The sequence below is a fragment of the Athene noctua genome, chromosome 21 (genome assembly GCF_965140245.1).
Source record: "Athene noctua chromosome 21, bAthNoc1.hap1.1, whole genome shotgun sequence".
Lineage (NCBI taxonomy): Eukaryota > Metazoa > Chordata > Aves > Strigiformes > Strigidae > Athene > Athene noctua.
The window spans coordinates 8,956,661-8,984,030 of NC_134057.1; the positions used below are offsets into that span (position 1 = coordinate 8,956,661).

Below are 27,370 nucleotides of genomic sequence, written 5' to 3' on the forward strand. Positions count from 1 at the left end.
GGATACAGTGCAATCTGTTAGAGCCACATTTGGCACAACAAGGCCAAAACCACAGCTATAAAATGCACTTCAGTGGCACTTTTCAAAGCTCTATAAACACAAAGGCAGGTGCACTAAGATTACACAGCTCAAAACAAAGCTCGATGAGAATCGGAACCACTGCCGGCATCTCCCTTCTGTGGTATCTAGTCCAGGATGGCCGCAGAGATTTACGAGGTCCTCGAAGAGCCTCAACAACTGCCATCCAGTCTCTACCTCCAGTGACTTTTGCAGCTTTGCCACTATGTGCAATAACATAATTCTTCCAAAACACAGAGGGGAAAGAGCAAACCCCATGCTCTGGAATATACAAACCACTCCTGAAATCAAGGAGATATTCACAGCTACAAAGTGGGAACGGTCCCAAGGGTGGTGGTGTCTCTTCACTGGAGTTCAACGCCCTTGAGTATTTTTTTTTTTCCCCACCAGTTTTAAAAAGCTTTCAGTTCTCAACAGGTACTAGTGTGACACCCCCATAAATCTGGAATTACGTGGCGCAGCAGCAGCCCTGTGCACCTCTGTGCTGCCACCCTTCTGGCTGTGCTGAAGCAGATGTGGACACACCGCTTACCTCTCACCCGGCCTCTTCTAATAGTGGAAGGTTACCTCTGCATGGTGGCTGCTCCTGCCCAGTCAGCACGTGAGCTTTCACTCCTTCTACTGAAAAGTCTTCTTTTCTATTGTAATGATGCTTCTGGTTCCGTGTGCGAAGGCACGTTGGGTGTCCCACAGGAATAAGGAACCTACCTCCAGCTACCCCGTTTATTCATTCCAGCTGAAGCACGGTCTTGTAAAATTGTCTAAACATCATCCCCTCTCCCTCCCCACATGATCTGTAAATTAACAGTCAGATTGCAGAGCCCCAGTTTCTACATTTGGGCACAGAAATCTCGTGGTTGTACTTGGAGAGCAAATACTTACATGGCTCTGCCTTGTATGCAGGCAAACACCTATGCACACAGTTGTGCACGCTTACTATTAGACGTCTCACTCTGAATTTCTTAGTATAATAGAAGTATCTGGCTACTAAACACTCCGTTGTGATAACAGACACTGTGTAATCAGGCTGGAGACCCTGTCAGGACTTCAGTTTCTGCTTCAAAACACAAACTTGTATTACCTAATGGAAGTGCTGAGTTAAGCAAGGTGGAAGAAATGAGGTGGTGTTTTTTTTTTTTTCCCCTTCTGAACTGGCAAAAAAACTATCCAGACATTCTGCTCTAGCTTTAGCACAGCTGCCTCCATTTATTTCTTTTCATTACTCCCTTAATTTGCCAAACAATTTTGCATATGTTTACTTTCTTACCTGCTATAATCAAAGTATTCTTTGTGCTGATTCCGATAAAAAACAGACAGTTTAAGCATACGGCCTGCAATCACTTCAGCTTTTTCCAATAGCTGTGTTAGGTGAACTTTCGAATAATCTGGAAAGAAAAGACAATCTGCTAGTACTGGGGGGGGGGGGGGCAGGAAAAAACCCACAATACTCTCCAGACGTGCAGACTTAAAATTGGGAACAGGGTCTCACAGTAACATACCTCACATCATGCAGCAGCAGATGTCCAGCAACCACATAGCCCAGCCCCACTTTCCAACAGGGGCAAGAGAAAAACGGCCGGAACGTGCATGTCTGATCACCCCCACTCCTCTCCCCACAAATACTCTGCAAGCCCACAGCAACTTTCAGCCCAAGTTTTCCTGGTTTGCTTGTAGTTGGGAGCGCAGAGGAGCCGAGAGCTGCCCTCTCTGGAGTATGTCATTTCATGAACTGCTTGCTACAACATACCCGGTTCAAGTCACGTAACTAAAAAAGCTTGCTTAGGACTCAGCCTAAAGGGCATCTCAACCAACACGGGCTTCATAGAGAGCTTGCTTCAGTGCTCGGCTTTCACACAGGCAAGCACACTGGCACTAGGTGATGAGCATCCAAAGGAAGAGACTTACAAGTCAATTGATCCTTGAGCCAGGGTGCTGGTGGTGCTCAGGCTGTGCAGCACGCAGAGAAGGGAGAGCAGCAGAATTTCTTAAGCAAGCTGTCTGTTAGGGAGCTGCCACTCTGGCTTTTCTCCACAGGTGCTAGTAGCCAGCAATGGGCACACACGTGGCCCTGCTCCCCTGCAGCTCACCAGTCTCCTTTCCTAGCCTGGGACAAGCAGTGGTGCCAGGCACAGCCCTCTGGGGCAGCTAAATATTGCTGAACAGAGGGGCAGTCCACCTGCCTCTCATTAACGTGCCCAACCTGAGCACATACAAAGCCTAAAGTTAGAATTCCAGTTTCCAGCTGTGACTGGCACTGGTAGGTGCCTAACCCCGCCAGCTGGCGGGAGTTGCAGGCGCCCCGTGGGGTGTGTTTCCGCAGCGGGATTACCTGCCGTGCAAAACTCGATGATTTCACTCCACTCAGAAACAACATAATCGCCATCAACCTGCTTCGATGCTGTCTGCACTGCTACCGTGTACTCTGTTCTGGGGCTCAGGAACCAGTGCCCACGGACTGTCATTGGCAAAGGAACAGCTTTGGCCACCAGTTTGGTGGGTACGTCCTGGTGGAAACAAAAAGACAAAACACCACACAAGTCAGCAGTGCAGCCAAACCAATCCATCAGCCCTTCCTTCATTCTTTTGTAATGTAATCCCCAACCCCTGGCTCTTCTGGGTAAACCTTAGTTACTGCTCGCAGTCCCTTGGTGCAGCAAAGTTCACAGGGTGGCCGAGGACAGTGGTGTAAGCTCTGCTCTAAGAGCTACCCTGATAACCTTCATGTATGAGTTTATTATTGGTCACAGGTGACTATAGACTGATACTACCGTAAGTAGCCCAAACACATAATTCAGGCTAGGGCCATTAGTGCTTAAGTATGCAGAGAGAAAGATGCTACTGAGCACAAGGTTTTCTTAATTTAAGAGCTTCTTGTGCTCTCACTGCCATTGTTTCTGTAAGCAGAGTTCCTTCTGCCATCAATCAGTCCACCTACACTGCTGTTGATACCTTCCACACCAGACTTCAACAGAGAAAATTAAATATGTTTCAGAGTATCTGTGTGTATTTTTAAATAGCCTTAAGTACAGGAAGAGCCAGGACAAGCCAAACACACAGTTAGATGTTTGTGCCTGTCTTGCTTCCCACCCTGCCACCATTTCAGATACTCCGTTTTGCTCTTCCAGTGTAACCCATCAGAGTGAAACAAAGAATAGCAGCTTCTTGCTGTTGAAATACCTAAATTCTACAGTACCAAAGACTGCAGCACAGAAAATGGGCAAGAAAATCTTGGAGAACTGGACAGTTTATGCTAGAACAGTGGGTGAAAGGACTCACAGTGGAGTTGAACGATTCTCTGCACAGTGTACCCCAGGAGCTGTGAGAGAGGTATTGACTCTTGAATATTTATCAGTAATCAGAGAAGAGTAAAATGGCTGTCACGGGAGAAGTGGGCATTTTAGATAACATCCATAGCTATCCACCTATAAATACGAGTCCATAGTCCTAGAAATACTAGCACAGTAGTCCCTTAAGGAAAAAAGAAACAGAAAAGAGACATTTTCTGTTCATGATCTGTAAGCAAGACCTGAAAGATTCTTTTTGTTTTGCTTGTCCTCTATTATGGAAAAATATGTTTCTTTTATGGCTTCTCTGTCAGCAAAATATATTCTTCACTTTCTCTATTAAGAAACTGTAAAATTAGCAGCTTGGGATAGTACAAGAACTGAAATATGATTGACTGATAACCAAGGGTAAGATTTTGTTGTCATTTCTTTTTTTTTTTGCTAATTCTCATTTAAATCAAGTAACAGCTGGGAGAAAACTTTCTCTGTAAAAGATTCAGTTATGCACTCTGAAATAAACAGAAGTGTTATGGTTTAACCACGCAGCTGCCTGCTCCCTCCTCCCCCCTCCCAGGGCCATGGGCAGGATGAAAAAAAAACCCAAGTAAAATTCATGGCTTGAGATAAAAATGGTTTAATAACTAAAATAACAACAACCATAATAAAATATATTCATAACAACAATAGTAATGGAAAGGAACATAAAACAATGATAGAGAAATAAAACCCAAGAAGAGACAAGTGATGCTCAACCAACTGCTCACCACCCACTGACCCGAGCGGCGACCTGCCCCCCCAGCCAACACCCCTGGTTCCTTTGCTGAGCATGATGTTCTGTGCAATGGCATAGCCCTTGGGCTACTTGGGGTCAGCTGTCCTGGCCACGCTCCCTCCCAGCTTCTTGTGCACCTGCTCGCTGGCAGAACATGGCAAACTGAAAAGTCCTTAACTTCGGATAAGCGCTGCTTAGCAACAACCAAACCATCAGCGTGTTATCAACATTATTCTCACGCTAAATCCAAAACAGCACACTGTACCAGCTACTAGGAAGAAAATTAACTCTATCCCAGCTGAAACCCAGACAAAAAGATAGAGGAAGAATTACAAGGAAAAAGAAAAGAAACCTGAAACAACATTTAAAGCTGCCACCCTGGAACTCTACTGCAAAGGCATCCCGCTGGACTGAGTCTGCTCCTGCTAATGCAGTCAGCAGCTGCTACCCTTACCATCATTAGTCTTCCTGTCATCTTTTCTTCGGCTGCAGTGAAAACTGCCTCCACCTGCGTCAGGTCCCTGTGCCCACAACCCAGTGGTGGTTTTTGTTCCCATTAATTTTGTCAGTTTTCATGTTACATTAAAAGCCTCATTGTCCCCCTGTGTCAAAGCCTTACCTTCCAGCTGGAAACTTCTAACTGTACCAAAACAGGGGCACACTACCTAAACCCACATTAAATAGAGGGATTTATCTCTTGCACAGCTGGGGAGGAGGGGCAGATATGATGCTTTTCATGACTGTAATCTAAGCAAACACTTTTTTTTTTTTTTTTTTGAGGTTGCTATACTGATCCCAGGGAAAAAAAAAAAAAGGTTCAAATCTTCATGTTGAAATTTCTCTGGGGATTCTCCATTTCTTCCTTTCATCTCTTTTGTGCTCAGTTCTCATTCCCGGCCGAGCCCCCAAAGGAGTGCAAAGGAGGTTATATGCCAGCTCAAGGACAGCCAGGAAGCTGGAGTGGCAGATGGCTGCTCCACCACCAGCACCCACCAGACAGCTCTGAACGTATCCAGACACCAATGATTTCCAAGAACAACCTGGAGGCACCGAATAACTAAGCAGCAAGGTATACGAGTCACACTACCTCTCTCCTTTTTGGGAAAACATGTCTGCTTTGCAGTCCCTTTCATTGCCAAAGAAGCAGCTTTCAATTTTCATCTTCCTTCCCTTTGCCAGGTCTGCTCGTAGGGCACATGGTGGGAACTCAGGTTCTAGTCCTAGTTTTGCTAAATATCTGAGCCTTGCTATTACATGGGAATAATCATACTTCCGTAACTTAAAAAAGAGGGGAGGTATGCAAAGTGCATTGAGAACCAGAAAAAAATCTTATTAGAATTCTAGTCTTCACATACCACCACCAATACAAGCCTCCTACTTCACAGAGATGATGACAATGGTCATAAATAACAAAACCACATGCGCCCTAAATATACTTTATATATTTGCCAACAGAAAAAGTGTTGAAAGGATGAATCATTCAGGTATGCTCTCCTGGGTACACAGGGAAGCAAAGAGCCCCCTTTCATGAGGTACAGCACCTACCGAGCAGGTTAAGTCTACATCCCAAGTCCCTTGCTCGCAGCCACGTGAGCAAACTGAGACATACACACTAACTCTCTACAAGTCAGAAAAGAGTTTAAGCTGGTCATCTGGGTTTAGCCCCTGTGAGAGAGACAGGCACCTGCCCACAGTGAGTTACTCTAGCCATAAGCTAAGTAAGGATGATTTTTCTCCCCTGAAGATGCCTGTCTCTTCCACAGCCTGACTGCTGGATGACTCCTGAATGTGAGTCCCAATGCTTTTATATAACTAAATGGTAGGGCTCACTCTTTTTTTTTTTTTTTTTTTTTAAGAAGCTTTGCTAGGAGAAGGGGCTGTGATATCCTTCACCTTTATACAACAGCTTTGTCAGGAAGGCAATGGCTGGGTGGAGGCTGACTGAGGAATCAGCTGGAGTCTGGGAGGGTTCAGTCCCTGGTGCTGCAGCTGCCAGGTATCAGCTCCCTCCCCAGAGCTCTGCCTCTGAGCTTCACCTGTGAAACCCACAGAGCCAATGTGACAGGGAGGAAGGATGCTCCTCCCTAACCATACCAGGGTTAGGACCAATTTTGAATCTGAGCAATGCTGAGTTTCTCAACAAAAGCTCATTCTAGGAAGTGCGTTAAAAATGACTTAGTACTGAAGATGCATGAAAGCAAACAGATGGTGTGCAGATCTCTTGCCCGCCCTGTCTGCTGTCTGCATTTCCATCATTCTGACCAGGGGAAAAAAAAACGAAAAATACAAAAAAAAGCTTTACCAGGTCATTACCACGATTAGTACCAAGAAATTTTAAGTTAATTCTGACAAGACACCCAACTTATCATTTTAATTGATTGACTTTAGTCTCCTCTTCTTACAAAACCAATTACCTCTCTCCTTTGACTAAACACTTCATCACAGTAAAAAAGATAGGGAATTGCTGAGAAAAACAAAATAAATCTAGTGGCTTATCTTTATTACACTACCAATATCCTTTTTTTTTTTTTTTTTTCCTCTCCTTTCTGTTTTAACACTAGTCTCATCACTATGATATAGATTTTGAAGTGTATATAGTGTTTGATCTGCTAGGGTGGCTCTACCTTTTACAAAACCAAATTTTACAACTTTATACCAGTTTGCACATGAATAAAAACCCATGTAGATCAATAAAATGAAAGAAATGTAAAAGAATCCATCCCAGTAAGCATATATATGAGAAGGTACATTTATTCCTGCAATATAAAATGGGAATTCAAATTCAAAAGCTGTCAGTCCAAAAGTAATAACATTAAGAAAAAACAAACATACCATACTTTATTTGCTGTTACAATTAGAAATGGGTCATATAAATGCCTATTATAAGATTAAATTCGGTAGTGCTTCGCACACTGGTTCCTAGCAACCACATCATCTTGGCCAAACATGTAAAATTCTCAATTTCAAGCAGTAGTAAGTGGTTTTTTATTACACTTAATGCATATGTTACTCCCAACCACATTAAAAAAGTCAAATAAGTAAACGTGAAAATTATACACCTGCTATTAACAAAAGTCACAGAAAAAATTACTCTCAGGATAAAAAGACTCAGAGAAGCTGGTGGAAATATTTCCTGGTTATCCCACTGGCTTATAAACCAGTAGTAATTTAGGTGCTGATAGAATTAGAGCTCTCATATCTGTCTGGATGGTTATTTGTGCCTCGGCAAACTCCATCTTTCAGAGCTACTGCCAACATTGTTTTTAAATCTGCAGATGATTGTGTTGTTTAATCTTCCCTCTCATTCCATGTTTCTCTAGACATCTCAGGATTTCAACTATTCGGAGGTCAAAGCAAATTTTGCTGGATTTGATAAGTACAGATTCTGCATTGCATTCAATATGTCCCTGCATCAGTGGCTTGAGGAAAGAGGCCAGATGAATATTCAGGTCACAGTGCTGAATGCTGCAAACTAAAATTGCTGGAAGCTTTCCTGGAAGTGCATTAGAATTTGTGACTCTTCTGTTGAAATGACATGTGTTGCTCTCATGAGTTTGTCACTGAACAAGGACAGGCACAGAATACATAAATGGTTTAAATAATGATTAAGAACTAGTCGGGAATAAAAATGTCTGTCTTGCAATACATTGTACAGGCTCCAAAACTGTTTTCAATGGAAATAGAAAAGGTAACGTTCAGTTCTCTGTAAAACAAAGGTAGTTGTGTGTACACACGCATAGGCTAGAGATGGAGAAGGTATGCTGAATGAAAAAAAAAAAGTCAATCAGATTAATCAAAACCCACCTTTGCTGGATGTCCAACACCTGTTTCCCATGGTCTGGCTTTTAAAAAAGATTAATTAAACACTGCGATTCACCTATGTAAAGTATTTCCACCTTGATTTTTAAATGAAAATTACCTTGTGTTTAAATTTGTTGGAATTCTTGTTTTCTTTCTTGTTGAGATCGATGAAGTAATGGGTGATGCGGTCCTTGGATTTGGAATCCATCTCCCAAGAAATCTTGAAGGAATCACACGTGATGTTACTTATTTTGATGTTATGTGGGACTGGAAGTTCCTCCATCTCCGCAATCCCACTATCTTGTGATTTATTCCCTGCATAAAAAATAAGCACGATTCGTTCAGTCAAAGACCTATTAGGTATCTGTTTTCTGTGCTCCAATACAATCACAACCCCAAAAAACCTTTTACAAAGTCTCATAGGTGGTGCTCAGAAGCAACTGTGAGGGACAAATATGCAAGTCTCAATGCCAGTGGTGGGAAATATTGGAAAGGGATGAAGTTCCTCATGTGAATAAGCACTAATGACACGTAAGGAGGCGGCACAGACTGGCTAGTATCACCGCTGTTTGTGAAAAAGAAGCATCAGATCATCATCAGAGCATCATCTGGTGCTACAGTGTTCAGTTAAGATGCCAGCAAGGTCCAAAGTTAACATGGCCCTGTTCATACCTATCAGTGACATAAACACAAATAGAAATCACATTAATCCTAAATTCATAATAAATTAATCCCATTTTTCAAACACAAAGTAAAACCAAGCTCTTGAAGGTTTCTGCATGGGGTATGTATACACACACATACGTATACACAGATATAAAACACTGCCTCCTTCACAATGAAACAATTAACAGTGATCACTTTGTTGAGACACAGTAAAAGGGCACAACACCAATTTAGTTTTCTGGTCTCTACTCTCTCTGTTCTGTTTGCCCAGTTGAGACCCTGCAGTTTTCTTGGGAAGTTTTTTTCTAATTTCTCGAAGTGCATATGGTAGATGAACAATTGACCATTGACCCCAAAAAGCACCACAGGTTCTAAAGTGAGGTCTTCCCTTAGTTCCCAAGGCAACCTTGTAGTAGAGCATTCCATGAACACTGAAATTCAGAAACTTTATGAGATCTTGCACTACATAAGACACAAGTCAAAAGTGAAGAAGCAATAAAAAAAAAGGCAGAAAGAAGAGAAAAATGAGTGGGTAGAAAGGAAAGAACAGAGGAGATGATGATGCAAGAGAAGGAGTAAAGAAACAGAGCATAAAGAAATAAAAATCAGAGGTTGGAAAGAAAAAAAAGGAGAAAAACAAGGCTATTATCTGTGTAAGAAAGAGAGGGAAGTGCCCAAATTCTGTCCAGATGAGGAAAATAAGAAGCCCATGTAGAGATGTGAGGCAACACATTGTCAGAATTATTTTTAGTCGCATCTAATCATAGAACAAGTCTTCATACTTCATCATAACTGATAAAAAACTGGGCAGAGGAGGTGAGTCTAGTCAGTAACAGTAAAAAAATTTGACTTGGAAAACATTAGGGACATTTCAACCTCTAAGAAGACGTTGTCAAAGAATTGTGTCAGCACCAGCAGCATCTCAATGCAAGAATATTAAAGTTGGCTTCATTGTTCTAAATTATTTTAATGGACATGTGAAATTCAGTAACAGAGTCTGTGAAATCCATAGATTTCCAGCTAGTATTGTGAATAAAGTAATTTTACCGATGATTTCGATAACCAATAATAACACTTTTCTCTTTTTGTTCCATTTCATGCATTTACATCCAACAGGTTGTCTATTCTTCAAACATCCTATTGCTTTTTTTTTTTTTTTTTTTTTTTCCAATTAAACATCAAAGTCAGATGGTGCATGGTCTTGCTCAAAATCCCACCCTATTTGTGCCATCCACAACGACTTTTCAACAGCCGAGCACTGGCTGCAGAAATACCAGTCATTACTGAAAGCTTTCTGTTCGTCTGAAATACACGGTTAAGTGCTTTTCCCAACATGAGATTTCAGAAAGTCAGCGGGGAGAAAATGGCATTGCTCTCTTTTGTAAGCGTTCTGTATTTGACAAATGACTGACAGCTCTGCCAGGTACACTGAAAAGGCCGCGTATGATCGCTCTCCCAGGAGCGAGGCTCTGTGTTTAAGCAGAAGATGGAGCGATGCTGCTGAGGTTCTCGGACCTGCTGGAGAGCTGGATGGACTCGGATCCCAGCACGCCAAATAACTGAATAAATACCTGAACAGACATGCAGACAGGAAATCCAAGCCATATATATTCTTAACCTGTAACTTTGCTTCAAAAGTGAGCTTCTGTCCTGCACACCTGTGGGCCTCAGCCATGTCACAAACAGCCAGGGTAGTTTAATCTTCAAGACACATGTGCAATAGTGACAAATAACAGAGACGAAGAAAGATTTTGGAGCACACCAATGACAGTCAAAGAGCAAAAGTGCTTCTGTAAATGGGTGTTGTTTTCTGGACAATTCTTAGAATTAATGTCTGGCATACGTCATTAGATGTCTGCACTCCTGATCATCTTTATTTCTTTGCTTAAGTGAATAAAAAGTTGAAGTAAATGTCTAGCAGAAAATCTCCAGGTAATTTTTTTGCAACATTTTAATATGTCTGAGAAGAAGAAACTACTTGTATTAATAAGTGCTAACCTACCCTCTTTTTGTGACAGAACAAAGTCCAAAATCTTAAAGCTGAAATCTTTAAAGCTCTTTGAAAGTGGAAAAAAATCATTTTACAGATTTTGAAATAGAAAGAGAATACCAACAGAATATGAAATAAAAAAGTAAAATATCTCACAATCATCACCAGCAAGCAATACTCCAGTTTCTTTTCTGTTTAGAATATGAAGTATTGGTGATATTTGTAATGCATATTTTGATACATATTTGTGTAGCCCTGAATGTCAAAATCCACTGAGTTGACAGGCAGTAATAGGAACCTGATAATAATACATAGTATTGATAAGGATGACGATTCAGTGAGTATTGGTAAATGGTGACTTTTGAATAGCAATCGGTGTACCATTGCATGGGAACAAGGGAAAAGAAGGACAGAGCATAAAAAGCATGCTCTTGCTCTCTTAGATTTGACTGATCCTAGGAACCAACCACGCAGGTGGCCAGCTCTGCCCACACAGTAGCCACCCTAGCATCCAGACCACCAAGAAATTCTGAAGCAGCGTTCTCTTCTAAAGCATAAGATCTAACTCAGAATCTGTCCCCTGCAAAAGCTAGTGCTTTTCAAGGTTAGGAACAGCATTCTGTCCTGAGACGTCCTGGAATAGGACATAAAGATGTGAGATACAGTGCTTGACATCACTGCACTGTATTTAACTAGAAAAACGTGAAGGTGACAGGATAGCACAGAAGCAGAGTAAGAATATCCTGCCGAACCTGGTAATGTATGTGCATTCCTTATAACAACGACATAATGTGGAACGTTTCCATTAGAGTTTATCAATGTTACAAAAATTATTACAATTCCTATAAAATATAGTTATATAATTATAAAACAAAGTAGTAAGAATGGGCAGAATTTTCAACAGGAGAAGGGTAACTGAGATAAACTTGGAAGTCAGGTGTTTAAGAAACTACTACTATCTGCTGTTAAAGTCTGGTAATATTGGCAACCAAACCACTTAGAAATAAGGGCTGCTACGGAAGACTGCTCAGATAAAACTGCTCGATAAAACTGACAACTTCAGGTGTGTGGTAAGAGAAATACAGGTGTCATGGAGATCAAAACCTGACAGATTTTACTGATTAAAAAGGTAACACCTTTGCCTTTTTTCCACTTCTGCTTTGGTGAATATTTTGAATTGTTTTTCCTACTGGAAAGCATGTCCACGTCAAGCCACTTCTATATGCCAGGGTCAATTTAAAGAGTAAATCAAGAGGAAATGGGATGTCTACTAAAAGCAGAAATACCAGCTGAACTTACTCAAAACCAGCACATAGTTGCCCTGAAGCACACCAAAACTCCACCCAAAAGAAAGATACTACTGTTATGGTTGTGAAAATAGGTGGAGAAGGCCTTAGAACTGGCTGCTTGTTAGTCGCTTTGCCACTTCACTGAGGCTAAACTGATCTTTCTTTGATGAAATATCACCACACAGACAAAAAATGAAAATGAAAGTCTCATAGGAAATATTGTTCTCCCCAACTTCCTATCAAATTGAAACAGATCAGCTTCCCATCGAAACAGTCACTTCATCTCGCACATTCATGTTGCTTCAACGCTGGAAGCCACCGTGGGACCGGATAGAACCGCTGCTTTCAGGTCTCTTTTGAGCAGAAATTTATCGAAGAGCTCGTGGTCAAACCAACGTGGTCTCCTCTGCCAAAGAAACTAGGTGTGCCATCCCTGTGTGCTGCTCAAACACCTCTGTTTTAACAAAAACCAGGTCACATCTAGGACACACAGAAGGGCCCAGGGATTCTTGACCCGTATAATAAGAAGCCAAAGACCACTCGTGTGTGCATAGGTCACACTGGAAGCATAAGACTTTAAATTTCTTCAAAGCCAAGGAATAAATACAATACAGCAGCTTTACTGAGATCAGCTGGAGAACTGCAAGATTAATGTTTTATGCTCTTATTCACAGGCTTATCTCTCTCTGCCATATCGGGAGTTAAATTTCAAGTTAAACTGTCTAATCAATTTTAAAGCAGTTATGATACTCACTGCTGCAGCTGAGCCAAAATGCTGGCAAAACGGGTAACAAAACAATTTTATTTATATACACAGACACACTTAATTTAGTACCCTCATTATATCTCCTACTTACATAAATTATCTCTGAATGGAAAAAAAAAAAAAAAAAAAGGCAGAAAATTCCCATTGAACATTCATGGCTTTCATCTGTCACTACTGGAGACAAATGTTAAGACTTGAAAATTGATAAGTTCACACTGAAAAGCTCTGGAAAAGGATGATCTGTTTTTTTGTTTTTTGTTTTTTTTTTTAATTTGCCTCAAAACAAGCTGAACCATCAGATCTGCAGCAGTGGAAGGATGGTGGAAAAGAACCTTAACACAACCTTTGACTGGTAGTTACTAAACATTCACAGTCACTGAATTTTTGTGATTTTACAATACTTGATTTTTTTTTTTTTTTCCTTAGTTCTAAAAATGCAGAACTTCGTAGCAGGGCAAGGGAGTACGTGCCTACTGATTTTTCATTTCACAGACCAACTATTTATGTTACCCACAAAAGGAAGGATGAAAGGGCTAATCTGTAACCCACCCTCTAAACATATTTTCAGCTCACAGAAGTGAGTGTTATAAAACTAGACCAATAAAATAATACATTTCTAGGTTCCTGTGACCTTGCTTATAGAAGATTTGACTCTGGTATTATCTTGGCAAATACATTCCTGTGATTAAGCATTAACAATGGCAAAAAAATTTAACTGAACCAGTATGATATACATGTAATGAAGATAGAGAATCCCCATACATACATCTGTATTTCCCATAGTTTGAACGCAATTCATCATTTGGCAACATTAAAAAGGTGGGCTCATGCTCAAAGGTTGTCTACCAGTCACCTGCAGTGGTATTCGCTCCGAAGTATTCACAACTCATGCGATTTGTATTCAGCAATCAAACCACACACCCCTTCCTCTAACTCCATCCCTAAAACACTGATATGCCACATTTCACGGCATTAACGATGTAGCTTGCTGCACTATGCAAGCATAAAAAGTTATCCAGCAGTCAAGAAACAAATTGACAGAAAACAGAACCCGCAAATGACTGAACACGATGGCATCAGAGCTATCCATCAACAGGGGAAAAAACCTACAACTATTACAGCCGTAATGAGTGTGATTGCTTGTGCTCAGTGTGAATTTGTGAAATATTCATTCAACTGCAATGATGTCCATTAAATCTGGAGAAATTAAAAGAAGGCAAGGCTGGGTGAAATCCTTTTGAAAGTATCCCTTCAGTAATCATGGATGACGAAATGTAGCTGTAAAATATTATTATTTATCTGCAATTTAGACTTGGATACTAGGGGGAATGACCGTCAGAGTAATGTAAGTCAGATTGCTATTTCCCCTTCAGGGGATCCAACCAATTCACGTTTTTGTTTGATATCTGGACAAAAAAAGATTTATTCATTTTATATGTGGAAAAAATTTAAATATCTAAACAGAATTTGGAATAAAGGGAGGGGTGGGGTGTCTGTTTGAACCATCACTCAATGAATTCAGAGCTGTCCTGCGTAGTGGTGGAAAGTTACACATCCCTGAAGTGACATAAACGCAGTTTATCTCAGAACCCAACCATGCCAGGAGAACAACTGACAGGAATAAAATGGCTTTTCCTTGCATTACTTCAAAATCTCTTGTCAACTGTGTTTCCTGCTAAGTCTTTGTCCTTCTGTCCCTCAAGATGCAAATTACATCAGCTTAATGAAGTGCAACTTACATTTTCATTTAAACCCATTAAGAACCCCCCTCAACACGTATAAACAGATTTGCCTCTTTTGGCACCACACTGGAAAATCTCCAGGTCTACAGACAAAGACAAATCATCTGGTTCTAAGTTTCTTTGTACTCAGGGATAAATCTTCAGTGTCTTTAGAGTCATGTTGTGGGAAACAGGGACTTCTGATGCTTCTGGAGCAGACATTCAGAAAAAACTATTATGCTTCTCCTAAGCTGCCAACACCATTGCTATGGATCCTTGAAAACATGTTCCCAACGGCTTCATGAAAACATTAAGGAATTCTGGGCTGTCGATTAGTATTTTGTAAATCTCATGCTTGTCCTTGCATCTGAAATGGTTGCTATTAACAAGGTTCTTTATCTGAGGATGAAACTCTTTGCATTTATTACGGCCTAGATTTAAAACAAAACACAACACAAAACAAACAGCGGAACGCTTGTTAGTGATGGCTGTTTCCAGTTACAACCCTGTCTTTTCCAGCTGTAAGTTACACTGAAATACCCAAAGAGCTCACTAGTCCAGCTCCCACATTCTCAGTTGAGGTGGTGACAGCTAAGTACTTGAGGACGGCAGTTTCTTAAGCTTCGATTTCACAATTATTTGCAAAAAACAGCTGTTCAAACCCTCGGTTTAATTTTCCAGAAGACATGCATATATTTAGAGATCTCAAATAAACACAGTGTTAAAAATCATGGAATCCAATAACGCACAAAGAATTTAACCAAAAATACGGAATGTCACTACTTCTTAAAGTCAAGGCACCCATTTTAAGGCTCAATTAAAAAACAAACAGCAAAGCAAATAACAGGTCCTACTCAAATTCTATCTGAAGACTGGGTGTTCTCTGAATTTAGCTCTAGCAGCAAAAAAAGAAGAAAACAGTTCAAGACACTTTCAAAAAATGAGATCTTTTGACATTTATATGATGAAAAATGGCTTTGTGATGGGGGAAAAAAAAAAAAGATGATGGAAAACGAGGTGACACAAAACACATATTTTAGGGGGACTATACAGACAATACAGAAAACTAAGGCTGCGTAACACACCAAGCTCCCGAAGAACCTCCACCTTTAACGCTGACCCGTGGCCCAGGATTGAAAGTTTGCTACAAAAAAAGCAAGCCTAGATTCAGTGGTAATTGTTCCATTCATCCAAAATGTGGCTGTCTGCACTAAAGCAACTCAAAACAGCCTTGCAAACAGGTTGCTGCAATTTTTTTTTTATGGCAGGTAAGACACCCAGAAGCTACTGAACTAACCAGGAACGCCAAAAGCACACGGAAGCCCTGGTGATACCCCACAACCAGCAACTGGGAGGAAAGCCAGCGGAACAGTCGTCAGGCCACTTCTGTGTCATTGCAATATTCTCCTGCACTGACGCAATTTCACTCATCTGGTTCACATAGTCCGGGGTTTATCTGGGCTGCTGTCACACAGAACACAGTGCACTGGGTCTACACTGAACTGTCCTTAGAAAGACACACAAGATATTAACCCCGCAGTTACTTCCGCGAAGTGTCAGCTCCATGAAAGCCTAGGGATTTGAGAAGGGAAATATGACTAAGTGAGCCAGAAAACAATCCAGGTGGGACTGTACCCACACAGCACAAAACTAAAAGCGAATGCTGGATCCTTAACACATTCTGGGAAGAGATCTGAAAATGAAAAAATATGTAGATGAGGATGAGAGGCACAGAGGAATAAGCTAGAGGGTAAAGCTAGTTTTGAGATGAGACCCCAAAAGATCAGGTTTACATTATACACAGATACTAATAGCACATGTAATAAACATACCAAAATCCCCCCCAATCTTACAATACAAATCACGTTTTTTTTAAAAAGTCACCTTTTTCAGATCTCAAAATATATCCATTGGGGAAAACAGGAAGTGTTTTTCTCCAGTTAACATTTCCAATACAATGAGAGACATTAGCTATGACCTTTTGAAGTAGAAATGTTTGATGAAGGGATTAACTTCATAAAGAGCACCTAGGTACCATGACGTAAGAAATCCTTTTACTAGATAGTGGCAACTGGAAACAACCCATTTAGAAACAGTAAATCCCATTAAATGAACAGAGAGACATCGTTACACCTTCTGAAACAGAAAAATTCATACGTTTCCTTGTCGTGACAGTTCAGCTGATTGGTTATATATCAGCTCCGTAAAGGTAAAATATTAAGTTCGTAATTCTAGAAAACTGATATAGACTGACAATATTTGAGTGCTATTAATCAGACTGAATTCTCCAACTTACTGTGGAGGTATCTGATTTCCTCAAGAATTCTTCTTTCTGTGCAACCATCCGAAGTGACAGGAAATTACATATTAGCTGCATATTTAAAATTTAACTATGTAAAAATGCAATATCATACTTTTTCTCCTGAGCTCTGGAATGCACGGACCCTGTCCAGCTGTTAGCTGTATAAAGTTGTTTTACAGGACCAGTACAATTTGTCCCTACCAAGCAAATAATTAACCTGAATATCAAGAATGTCAATGTCCACTGCAACACCTTGTTCAAGACGATGAAATCACACAGAGGAAATACAAATACAACAACATTTACAGAATTATCAAATCAAAGCTGTTATTTGTTAGGCCACGTAAGAGGCACTTCTCCAGGACAGCTATTCTATTTCCAAGTTCAAGTTGCTATCCATAACCACGTAAGCAGCGTTTATGCTTTATTTGTGTTTCTTTGCATGTACAAAAAAATGAGTGAACAGTCTCAGACACTTAAATGACTCTCTTATCTCCCCCATAATCCTGATAAACTAACTCCCAATACAGATTTTTATATGAACATATTTAAGAATATTTTCTAAATAAGTACCCTTGTAAAACCAATTCCTACATTAGATAAAGAGAGAATGCCTGGCTCTATAAATCCTGTTAGAGGGATAAACCCCTCTAAATCTTCTCATTTCCTCCCATGTCTGATACTGTTGTGCATTTTCTAGTAAGATAATGTGCACTCTGTCCAAATTAAAAAAAAAAAAAAAAAAAAGCTTTGAAAGTAAAGCATTGCTTATTTATTACCATAATATGTATATCTATATTTACTGAGTGGTTTTTGAAATGTTCACGTACATTCAGATTCTCTTGTTACTTGCTTTTAATTCAAGGCTTAGTTTAGCTGTTTCTCTAATCTACGCTGTTGACTTCAGCAATAATACTCCACATTGCAAAACAAAGGGAACACAACTAGATTCTGCAAGCACAACCGTGCCTTTAGCACAGGCGCCTCCTTGAGCAGAGAGGGTTCCCCAAAACTGTCCCTACAGAAAGCACCGAGCAATCTCCAGATTGTCTAGTTTCTGTCTTAAAGAATTTCTCTCAGCCTCTTACAAAGGACTCAATTCTTCCTCCATCTCACATGGAGAACAAATGTGCTCTGCAGTGGTCCCAGGATTCAAACCAGGAGCAGCCCGATATCTCAATCCTGCCACTGACAGCAACAAACGAGCCGGCTCTTAGTTCCCAGCGAGCAGCGCCCCGCTCGCTCCCCAGCCTCGTTTCTCACTGCCTGCTGCCAACTCCAGGGCTGAAGCCTTGTTCTGCAGGCAGCCTCTCCTTTCTCAGAGGCTCAGCTCTACCAGACAGGAGGTGTAGTACCACAGCTGGAGGAGGACGGTGCATAGTGAAAGAAAAGCATTCCGCGGAGTCTTGAAGTTTTGCCATTTGCTCGAACACTAACGCAGCTCAGATGCTCGTTTGCCCTTGGCCAAAGCACTTGACTATCATGTATTTTGAGATCTTGTGCAGACGGGACTTCAGGGGCTTAGTTTCCTCAAATGGGTGTGCTTCCCCCAAACACCGATGGGAATACACAGCGCAAGCGGGGCAAACCTGAGAGCTAGCAGTAACCGACACTGCGTTACACTGGTATATTTTGGAACGTGATTATGTCACCAGAACTGTAGGGCTCTGGTTTCCAGCTCAAGCATTGTTTCAGTAGACACATTAGTTTCAACGGGAAATCAAGTGTATCTGTACAGAGGTTACTATAATTAGCAAGCAGAAATCAAATAGCCCCATTATAACGTTTCTGGGGAATATAAATTTCGGTTTAGATACAAAAGAGTGGATTTGTTGGGCCGTACATACTCCTTCAAAGTCAAAGATAATAAAACTCAAACATTTAATTGCTTCTTAAAAATGTCAGTAGATACAGTCACAAGGAAAAAGCAGGAGCAACACCCACTCCTGCGATAAAACCACAGAGGTCTGTGTAATTACACCCAGAATAAATTTTATCCAAAAAAATGCATCCTCTAGTTCAAAAGTAACGGCAACCGTTCAAAAGATTTTATACATATGACTTGTAACTATGTTCGCGTGGGATAATGTTATGATGGACTGCTGTGGAAACCACTAATGCTGTGCTAAGAAAGAAGAAAATACTAACAAAGACCGACATCAGCCTTGGGGGGTGAGTCTCCTTGGGCTCACTTTCAGTGAAGAAAGGCAGTTCCCTAAATTGGATAATCTGAGCACCTACAGTTAGCGCTCACATTTAACTTTGCCCAGAGGACTCTAATTCTTTTCAGAGGCAGAGAGAGAGGTCACAGAAGTTAAGAGCCAGCTGAAGTTACCCTTCGTAATTATTTCCTAAACTACCTTCATCAGTGCTCATGATGTAACAACAACCTCTGATAATTTGCAAGATTCCCACCAAAGAGAACCAAGAAAAAGAACATGGGGGGAAAAAAAGTAACTATTATGCTGCAGGAAATTTCTGAACTCCCATAGCAAAGAAATCTTCATCTCACTGACTCAGAAATATCCTCTGGACTGATACTTTAAAAGGGATAAACTTTTCAAGAATAACTTATCTGACTTTCTGTGTCAAATATGTGACTTTTTCACTTATCCCTGCAATATTTTTCCTGAAAGCACTGATAGGATCAAGCATCTCAGGACCATCTAAGCTTGACTGTGGATGAATTTGTATCTTGCTAACTGCAATTATAGCTAAATTATTTAATAACAGTAATTTAATTATTTTTAATTAAAAATAATGCATTCAATTGCATCATTAAACTAATTTCTCAAAATAATTGTTTCCTCTTTTGTTATTACCATAAAGAAAATTCAGATATATCAATGTGAGTTGTCCTCTGTTGTTATCAGCCAACTGTTCCAATTCCGTGGCAGTTCTTCCTTTGATTTTTGACCCATCCTTACCTGAAGTAAAAATTTAAGTAACATTTGGTAACATCTTCAGAAGAACATAAATGATTTAGAAAAGTCTCACTGAAATCAATGGGATTTAAGCTGAGTTACTTGAGAGCTTCTGAAAATATGACCGCAAATATCTAACAATTCATAATTGTAGTTGAAAGTGAATCGTGAAGGCACACGAGTTTCACAAACTCAAAGCATAAGACAAAACCTGGCTGAAAATCTGATCAATGACTAATATGGCAAAGCTGATCTTATTCCTTCACTAAGATTAAATTCTCATTGGGTATCCTGATGTCTTGGAAGTATTTGTACTTTACACATTCAAAACTGAACCACATTTTCAGAATGTCAATAGCAGCCAAACCCCTAGATTTTCTGACAGAGTACTAAAATAGAAATAGATGCACGTTTCTGTTGATACAATTAAACCTTTTTACAGTTTCCCTTACTTCTTATGGATTTTTTTTTGAAATTTTTTTTTTTTTTTAAATTATGAAAACTGGATGCCTCTATGCTTTGATAAAGTACTTGATGTTCCACAAGGCTGGGCCACTATTATCCAATTTTTCCTCTTTCCTTTTCACATTTTTATAGCACATAAGTTGACAAGTGTTAACTCAGTAAAATGCTAAGCTAAACACGCACATGTGCACACAAAATTTAATTTTCACTGTGTTAAATATATGGGGAAATTTCGGAAAAGGAGGAATTTCATTATCAGATAAAAATATGCAACCGGAAGGTTGTGAATAATCGTGTAGGTACACATTTCTTCACTAAGGACCAGGAAAAATGTATGACACTAAAAAAATCCTACCCCAGAAGATTAAGCTAACAGGCCATAACGCCTGTTTTTCCCCCTAAGATACACAGATCTACCGATCCTACCATGCTCTAAGGACTGACCAAATCTTTGTGCTAGAGAGATGTGGGGAAGTGGTGGGATCTCATTTTATGGCTCATGACTACCAAAACCAAGTAAATGGAATTGGCCAGACAAGCTGAGACTGAGTGCAAACACCACCACACCAAACATCAGCATCTTGCTCCTCATCCTGTCTGCCGAGTGACTTATATATGCAAAAAGATTTATACCGTGCACTAAAGTTCTCTTAGACTGCTTATACTCAAGATGTGGTTTTATTTTTCACTGTACCTTGTCATGCTGAAGCTAAACAAGCTTCTCTGCAACCGTCTATGGAATGAGAATCACAATGTGGCAAAACCAGCTCCAGCTCACTCCCATTGGTTTCCATGCCTCTCACCGTCAGAGCTAGGCTAGGGCAATTCTACCTTCTTGAAATCAAACGGGACATTCTAGTAGACCACAAACACTAAGCCACCACAGTAGTTACTACTAATTAAAGTAATGCTCCCGTTTTGTTCAGCACAGCAAGTGTACAGTACATGGGTGGTAACTGGCTCTTCTCAGCATGTGTTGACTGCAAGATGCATTTTAAAACCAAATTTTAATTAAAATGAGCATTTCTCAGTTGCTGAAAGGGAAAGAAGGTAAGAAGGGATGTAAAAAGCTCTAAACCGTCTTCTAGCTTCATTTAAATATAATTTAAAAATGAAAATTAACTTTACAGCCACCAGAATTTGTGTATAATGCATACCTTGCATTATATGGAATTCCAGATTTTGAAAGCAAGCAAGCACATCAGAAACACTGCTGCGAAAGCAGATTGATTTATCACATGTGCTATATTCATTTAGCAGAAGCCCACACCGCCAGTTCTCTGTACAGCCTTATGTAATCCTGACCATACTTCAGACTGCACTCAGACCCCTTTTGTGGTGTAGTTTCAAAAGGATGCCGTCTCAGCTCCGATTTGCTGGAAAACAGGGAGCGACATTTTTTTCAGCAGATTCCCACCCTGTTGATTATTAAAGGGGCAGATTTTGGAGCAGGAAGGGATCTGGAGCTTCTTATGGCACGAGGTTTTTTTTTTTCTCTTCTGATGAATAAACAAGTACAGCTGCCTCTGAGACTGTGGAACTGCCTACGTCTCCAAGACTAACAATGAAAGAAAACAGATTTTGTAGATGAAGGCACTGACTGTATGACCCTGGACAAGGTGCTTGGGGCCGGATTCCAATTCAAGTTACACTGCTCTGGGTCGCTGGCCTAATTGCTCCAATGCTTTTCATCTAACACAGTGTAACTGAGGGCAAAGCATTGGCCTTAATCTTCTACTGCTTTTAATATTAAGTGTATATTAGTGAGTAGCCTCATGATTTGTGCTTTCACATGTCACTAAACAAAAGTGAGAGACAAACACTTTCATTTTAGTTTATTACTATGAACCTCACGCTCATACTTGTTTACCTCATTCTTTATTTGGCTGGCAACCACTTGTGCCATTTATTGCAGCTGTGTCTCAGTCAAAACCACAAATGCATTCTCTGCTCCAAGTTAAGTCATGTGAGTTCAGATCTAGCAAGGAAAGGCAGCCTTGTATTCACACGGGCTTTAATTCGACCTGCCAGCTTGTCTGAAAACTGCAACTGCCTTGGTGGCACAAGGATTTTCATCTGAGACCCACTTTTCTTTCAAACAAAGGGAAGCCCAGAGAGAAAGGCAAAACTCATCACTTGAAGGGCAGCAGAGAGAACTCAAGGCTGGGGAACACAATTTTACTAAGCATTTTTCTTGAGAAAGTAGGGTGCTCAGCATGAGCGGGCTTTTGCAGCTCACTGGACACCCTGGCAGTCTGCAGCATGAATGAGCATTTCTTTACCTCAGCACACTGGTGACTGCTGTGTGCTTTTCACACAGATCTCTTGTAAGGAGTAGGACTTGGATCTGTCTGACACCAGTTCGTGCTTTTTAACTGTGATTTGAAAGGTATTACATATTCACAATAGCTCAGGAAATTCTACTCTGTAACATACTATTTTTCTTAATTTAATTTTTTGAAGGTTTCAGACTCTCAGGCCCTGACAAATAAAGGATATGGAGGGTTTAAGAACCTTTTTTTTGGCAGGAACTGCAGTTGTTCTGTTTTGTTTCATTTCTAGCCAGTTTCCTAGGGCAATCAAGCATTGTCAAGGTCTTTGGATGCGGGTCTGCCACTGGTTGACCGTTACTAACTTTTGAACCCTGTCCAGAGCAGAGAGCTCACAGATAACTTAGGCTGCTTCCAGTTTCATTAAGGTAGGCAAGCATGCAGAAATAAGACACAAAAAATCTTTTGTAGTCTTATCATTCAGGCTATCAAAACAGTCGTTGGATTGTAACAAGCGATCAATCATGATCATGGTAAGACAAAATTGAATTATTAACCTATAGAGGAATTGCTGCACAACCTACTACAAACTCGCTAAGCCAACCAAGTCCCCTTGGGTGTGTTACTTTAAAGGAATTCATACGTAGATTCTTTTTCATCTTTTGGACTTAGAGCACCTCAAGTAATGTTTTCCAATTTACACTCCCTACTATATGAACTAAATATAACAAGTATGCTAAAATATACTGAAGAATTTAGTTTCACTATATGGCTTCCATCTCCAGCACTGCACACCTGCATTAGGGCTGACAGCCTCAGTGGTTTGCTGATGGTTTGCCCAAGGAAGCCAGCCAGAAAGCAGCTGAGCATTACAGACTATACGATACTAGGAGAAGAATCAGTATTTAATTTTTCACATACAGGGCCTGATTCTGTCTTCCCTGCACTTGTACAGTTATGAGAAAGCACCAGGCATGTTCCTACTACACCGGTCATGCTGGGGCACCTGGCTACCTAATGTGTCACGAAACTGGAAGTGAAACTCTTCATACTCTAGCAAGGCTTCTATACTCAGATCCCTGTAAATCAAACATGATTTAAGATCTCCACGCTCCCTAAACAAAGTGACAAAGTGAGGTACAGAAGCAACATATTCAAGAGGTCAAGGTTCCAAAGCGTGGTACAAAGCAGTTCACTGCAGGAGGAATCAAAGAAATAAATGTATCTGGAGTTTGAGGTGTCTCCATCTAGGGGTGAAGAGAAAGTAACCTCTACCCACAGGCAGAGGTGAGACAATCCCAGGAAATGTTGTGTGAAGTCTCACTGCTCAAATCTGTCCTTTTACCAAGGGTAAAGTAGTAGCTGTGTAGAGCACAGGTAACACCGGCTAAAATTCCAGTCTGTTCCACACAAGAGGGACAGAACTCTGTGATGTAATGGATTCAGTGAGCAGATAGGCTGGGGGATTTTAAATTCCTGTGATTAGAGATATGCCTTGAAATTATGTTGAAAGTGTAAAGGCTAGAGATTCATCAGAAACATTAGCACTCTGAAAGCCACATGTTTACTACTGAGCATTTATATTAAACTACCAGCATAAACTCCATCATAAAAGTGTAAGTGCATAATATTTACTTTATGTCATCAGATGTACCTTAGTAGCATTAAAATACAATCTGCTCCACACTCTGTTCTTAATTTTATCCCTTAGTTGATATAAACTCATGTATGTTTTCCCTTTACATAAATTGGATTAAAAGGACCAATGACACAGCATGAATCACTCCACTGATACTTGTGTGCTAGTACTTATGGCTGGCCAAGATTGAAAGAGCTTTTTAACATCCTTTTATCCTGCTGAGTTTGAAGTCCATATGTCTTCAGCTATGAGTACACATAGAAGTGAACTGCAAAAAAAACCCCCCAGAATCTTTTAAAAATGTTATTTCTAGCCCCAAACTAAAGATAGATGAAGCACAGACAAACTGCAACTTAAAGAGATAAATTCCAAATTAGATGCCTACCTGTATGAAATAAGATAGAATAGACACAACAAAAGTTAGGAAAAACCAGCAGCTGTGAGATCTTAACCGTGCCACGTTGCAAACACAAATTTGTTTTTATGCAAAGTCTTACTGAAGCCAGTGGAATAACTCATTGAATAAATTTATGGGATGCTTCTGACAGTTGCAAACTGCAGAATTCTCCTAACGAGAGTGCACTGATATACAAAGCTTAACACAGGAATGCCTCAAACTATGCTTCTCCTAGAGGTGCCAGCTGTGTCTGACGTAACAGTATTGGAGAAATAAACTCCAGGTGCCACTCCATACTTGGAACTAAGAAAGAGTCCAACTCTGATAATACTTTCCGTCATTCTGCAGGAATGACAGAGTAACACCAAACTAGTTTTAAGGTTTCCCTGTCTTGGCGGCAGCTAGAACTGTCAAGGCTCAGAGAAACTGCTGTTAGGTTATAAAAACAGTATAGCTAATCATTGTTTTTGAAAACATCCATGCAAAACAGCTTATTCATTCAAGCATAAATAAAACAAGAACGCTCTGCAGAAACAATAAAATAAAATTGATTAATGATTCTACTACAAACACCACTGTGAAAATTGATCCAGCTACAAACACTACAGTGAGTTCTAACCAAACCTTCTGTGCTGAACCTATTTTCAAGGTCAAATAAAGGATGTCCCGCTGTAGAACAAAATCTAGCGTGGAAACCACAGGAAGACATCCTGGAGCAGAGCCTTCTTTAGTTCCAACATCATAAACACTGTATTTATTCATACTTTTCTATAGCAGTGACATATTTTATACACGTATCGCGTACGGACAACGTCAGCACTATTTTTTCACACATGTTCATAAGTTTTTGAAGAAAACAGCCTGCAAGTAAATGCCTAAAACTTCTACCAAAAGAGAAAATAAGACAAGAGTGGATGATTCTGGGCTGCGTTCAGCCTAAATTAAATATAACCCTCCAGGTCACATAAAGCACAAAAGGCCATGCGTGCTGGCAACATGGCAGTCATACATACTGTACCAAATGGACTAAGAAAAACAAACCCAGACTGCAAGGACTTTTAAAGATTACCTCCTCAGTTGGGGTTAAAGATGCTGGCACTACTTCAGCAACACAAAGGGAACTGAAAACTACCTTAATTCAGGAAATCTGGGGCCTCCAAACCTGTTATACAGAGACCATGAATGATAAAAGGTGGAGGAAATTACAAGGAAATGGGTAAAGGATCCTTCTAGATTTTGGAGGGGGAAAAAATGGAAAGTTAATGAGGCAGAGAAGACCCAGAAGGAAAACCCAAGGTCAGGAAGATAAGCTTCAGCAAGCCTTTGGAGACAACCGAGCACAACGATGCCTGACTGGAACACATTCAAAAAAAGGAATGATTAAGTACTACAAAACTCCAAATAAGAAGGCAATATAGTCTCTCCTCCCTTCACCTTATGTGACAAAAGCGATATTCTGCTTGTTCTAGAACTCTGGGAGAAGGGACCTCATTGAAAAGCTGATGTAGAAGCTGAAGTGGCCTGCAGGGCAGCCTCTGATCTAGGTTATACAGCATAACCGCAGGGTAAAGAGCTAATTCGGAGAAGCGGGTTCGGAACACGGTGTACCAGAGGCAGAAGAGCCATCAGATAAGTAGGCTGAGAAGAAAATTGCTACATCTAGTTTAAGATGGAAGATGAGACAGATGAAGAGGATACTAATGGCTTAACTCTTACTCGGGAAAAACAGGTTTTGAGATTTGCAGAAGATATATGGAATTTTAAGCAGGGGTTGGCTTGGCATTCTGGCTTCTCAGATGCTGGAGGGAGTAGAATTTCTCCTCCCTAGATGATTCCTTCTGCCATTGCACTTATTAGGAACTACTGATCTGCAGGGCTGAACATTGGCTGGCGGGGATGAGACTCATACATGGCAAAACAGCTGAGGAGTTCAGGTGTCTGCTGGGCTACCACAGATCCTGTGACTCGTTCCGGGCTAAAAAAGCATCTTTAGGAATGATGTGTAAAGAGAGATCACACTTCTGTATTGCAGACATTGAAACAGAAAGAGCTGCAAGCACAAGATGGCTTAGAAACATAGGCAGAAAATGATAAAATGGATTCTGTTACAGAGAAAACAAAAGAATGTGTCTGGGAACTATAATCTGAAGCAAACACAAAGAAGAAGGGACATACACGGGAGACAGTACTGTTTAAAAAACCTTAATTATAACAATAAGCAAAAATTAACTACAACCCCCACATTGCATATGTGAAATTCAACCTAGCAATATCAGCGTATAGCACTGGGAGAGAACAGTGCCTCCGTATGGGAATCCGGCATAATCACCCATCAGGCATTTCAGCTGCTTTAGAAAGGATCTAGAAAAGTTTCAGTGAAGAATAATTGAATCAATCGGGGCACAAAAAGAATACCAGGCAAGATATAAATAGCTAATAATATATAACTTGCTCACTGCCAGTTAAAATAGTTAATAATCAATTACAGAGATTTGAGTGGCATAAAGCTGTAAAAGGAGATAAGTAGGGAGGAACATAACTCTAAAAATGAGGGAGTATAAAGGAAGAACGGGGATGAGTACATTTCTTGACAGAGGGATGTTGAACAGTCAGTTTCTAGCAAGGCCTCGCCGTTATTAGTGGCATCATCGCTTATGATATGAACCAAGACAGGGTAAAGTACTCGCAATGGTGAGCTGAAGTGAAAGACATAAGCCAATCATTAGTTTTCTTCTTTTCTAAAGATCATTTATGAAGACTTCAAAATAGCTGCTCAGTTCCATTTAGTATTTTTCTTCGTCCTAACAGTAAGGAATATTACATGTGAAAATCTTAGTCTCTGGCAAGAACGTCAATCTAAAACCATATTAAGTTTTTTTTCTTTGCAACAAGAGAGCTTTTGAAGCTACGTACTAGATTTAAGCTCCTACCTGAAGCAGCATTATTGCCTGCCACAAAAACAAAAATTGAAGTTCAGCCAGGTTAGAGGAAATTTTATGGAACAAA

The 27,370-nt window shown here is 40.3% G+C and overlaps 1 protein-coding gene across 2 annotated transcripts in view; it reads right to left on the minus strand.

Moving 5' to 3' along the window:
• Window positions 1-27,370, minus strand: part of PHYHIPL (phytanoyl-CoA 2-hydroxylase interacting protein like) — a 58,280-nt gene that overhangs the window by 2,987 nt on the left and 27,923 nt on the right. For both annotated transcript variants that reach the window (XM_074924485.1, XM_074924486.1), the window contains exons 2-4: window positions 8,054-8,250; window positions 2,408-2,582; window positions 1,346-1,463 (exon numbers count right to left, since the gene is read on the minus strand). In XM_074924485.1, coding sequence (XP_074780586.1) covers window positions 1,346-1,463; window positions 2,408-2,582; window positions 8,054-8,250 — 490 coding nt within the window. The remainder of the gene's footprint in view (window positions 1-1,345; window positions 1,464-2,407; window positions 2,583-8,053; window positions 8,251-27,370) is intronic.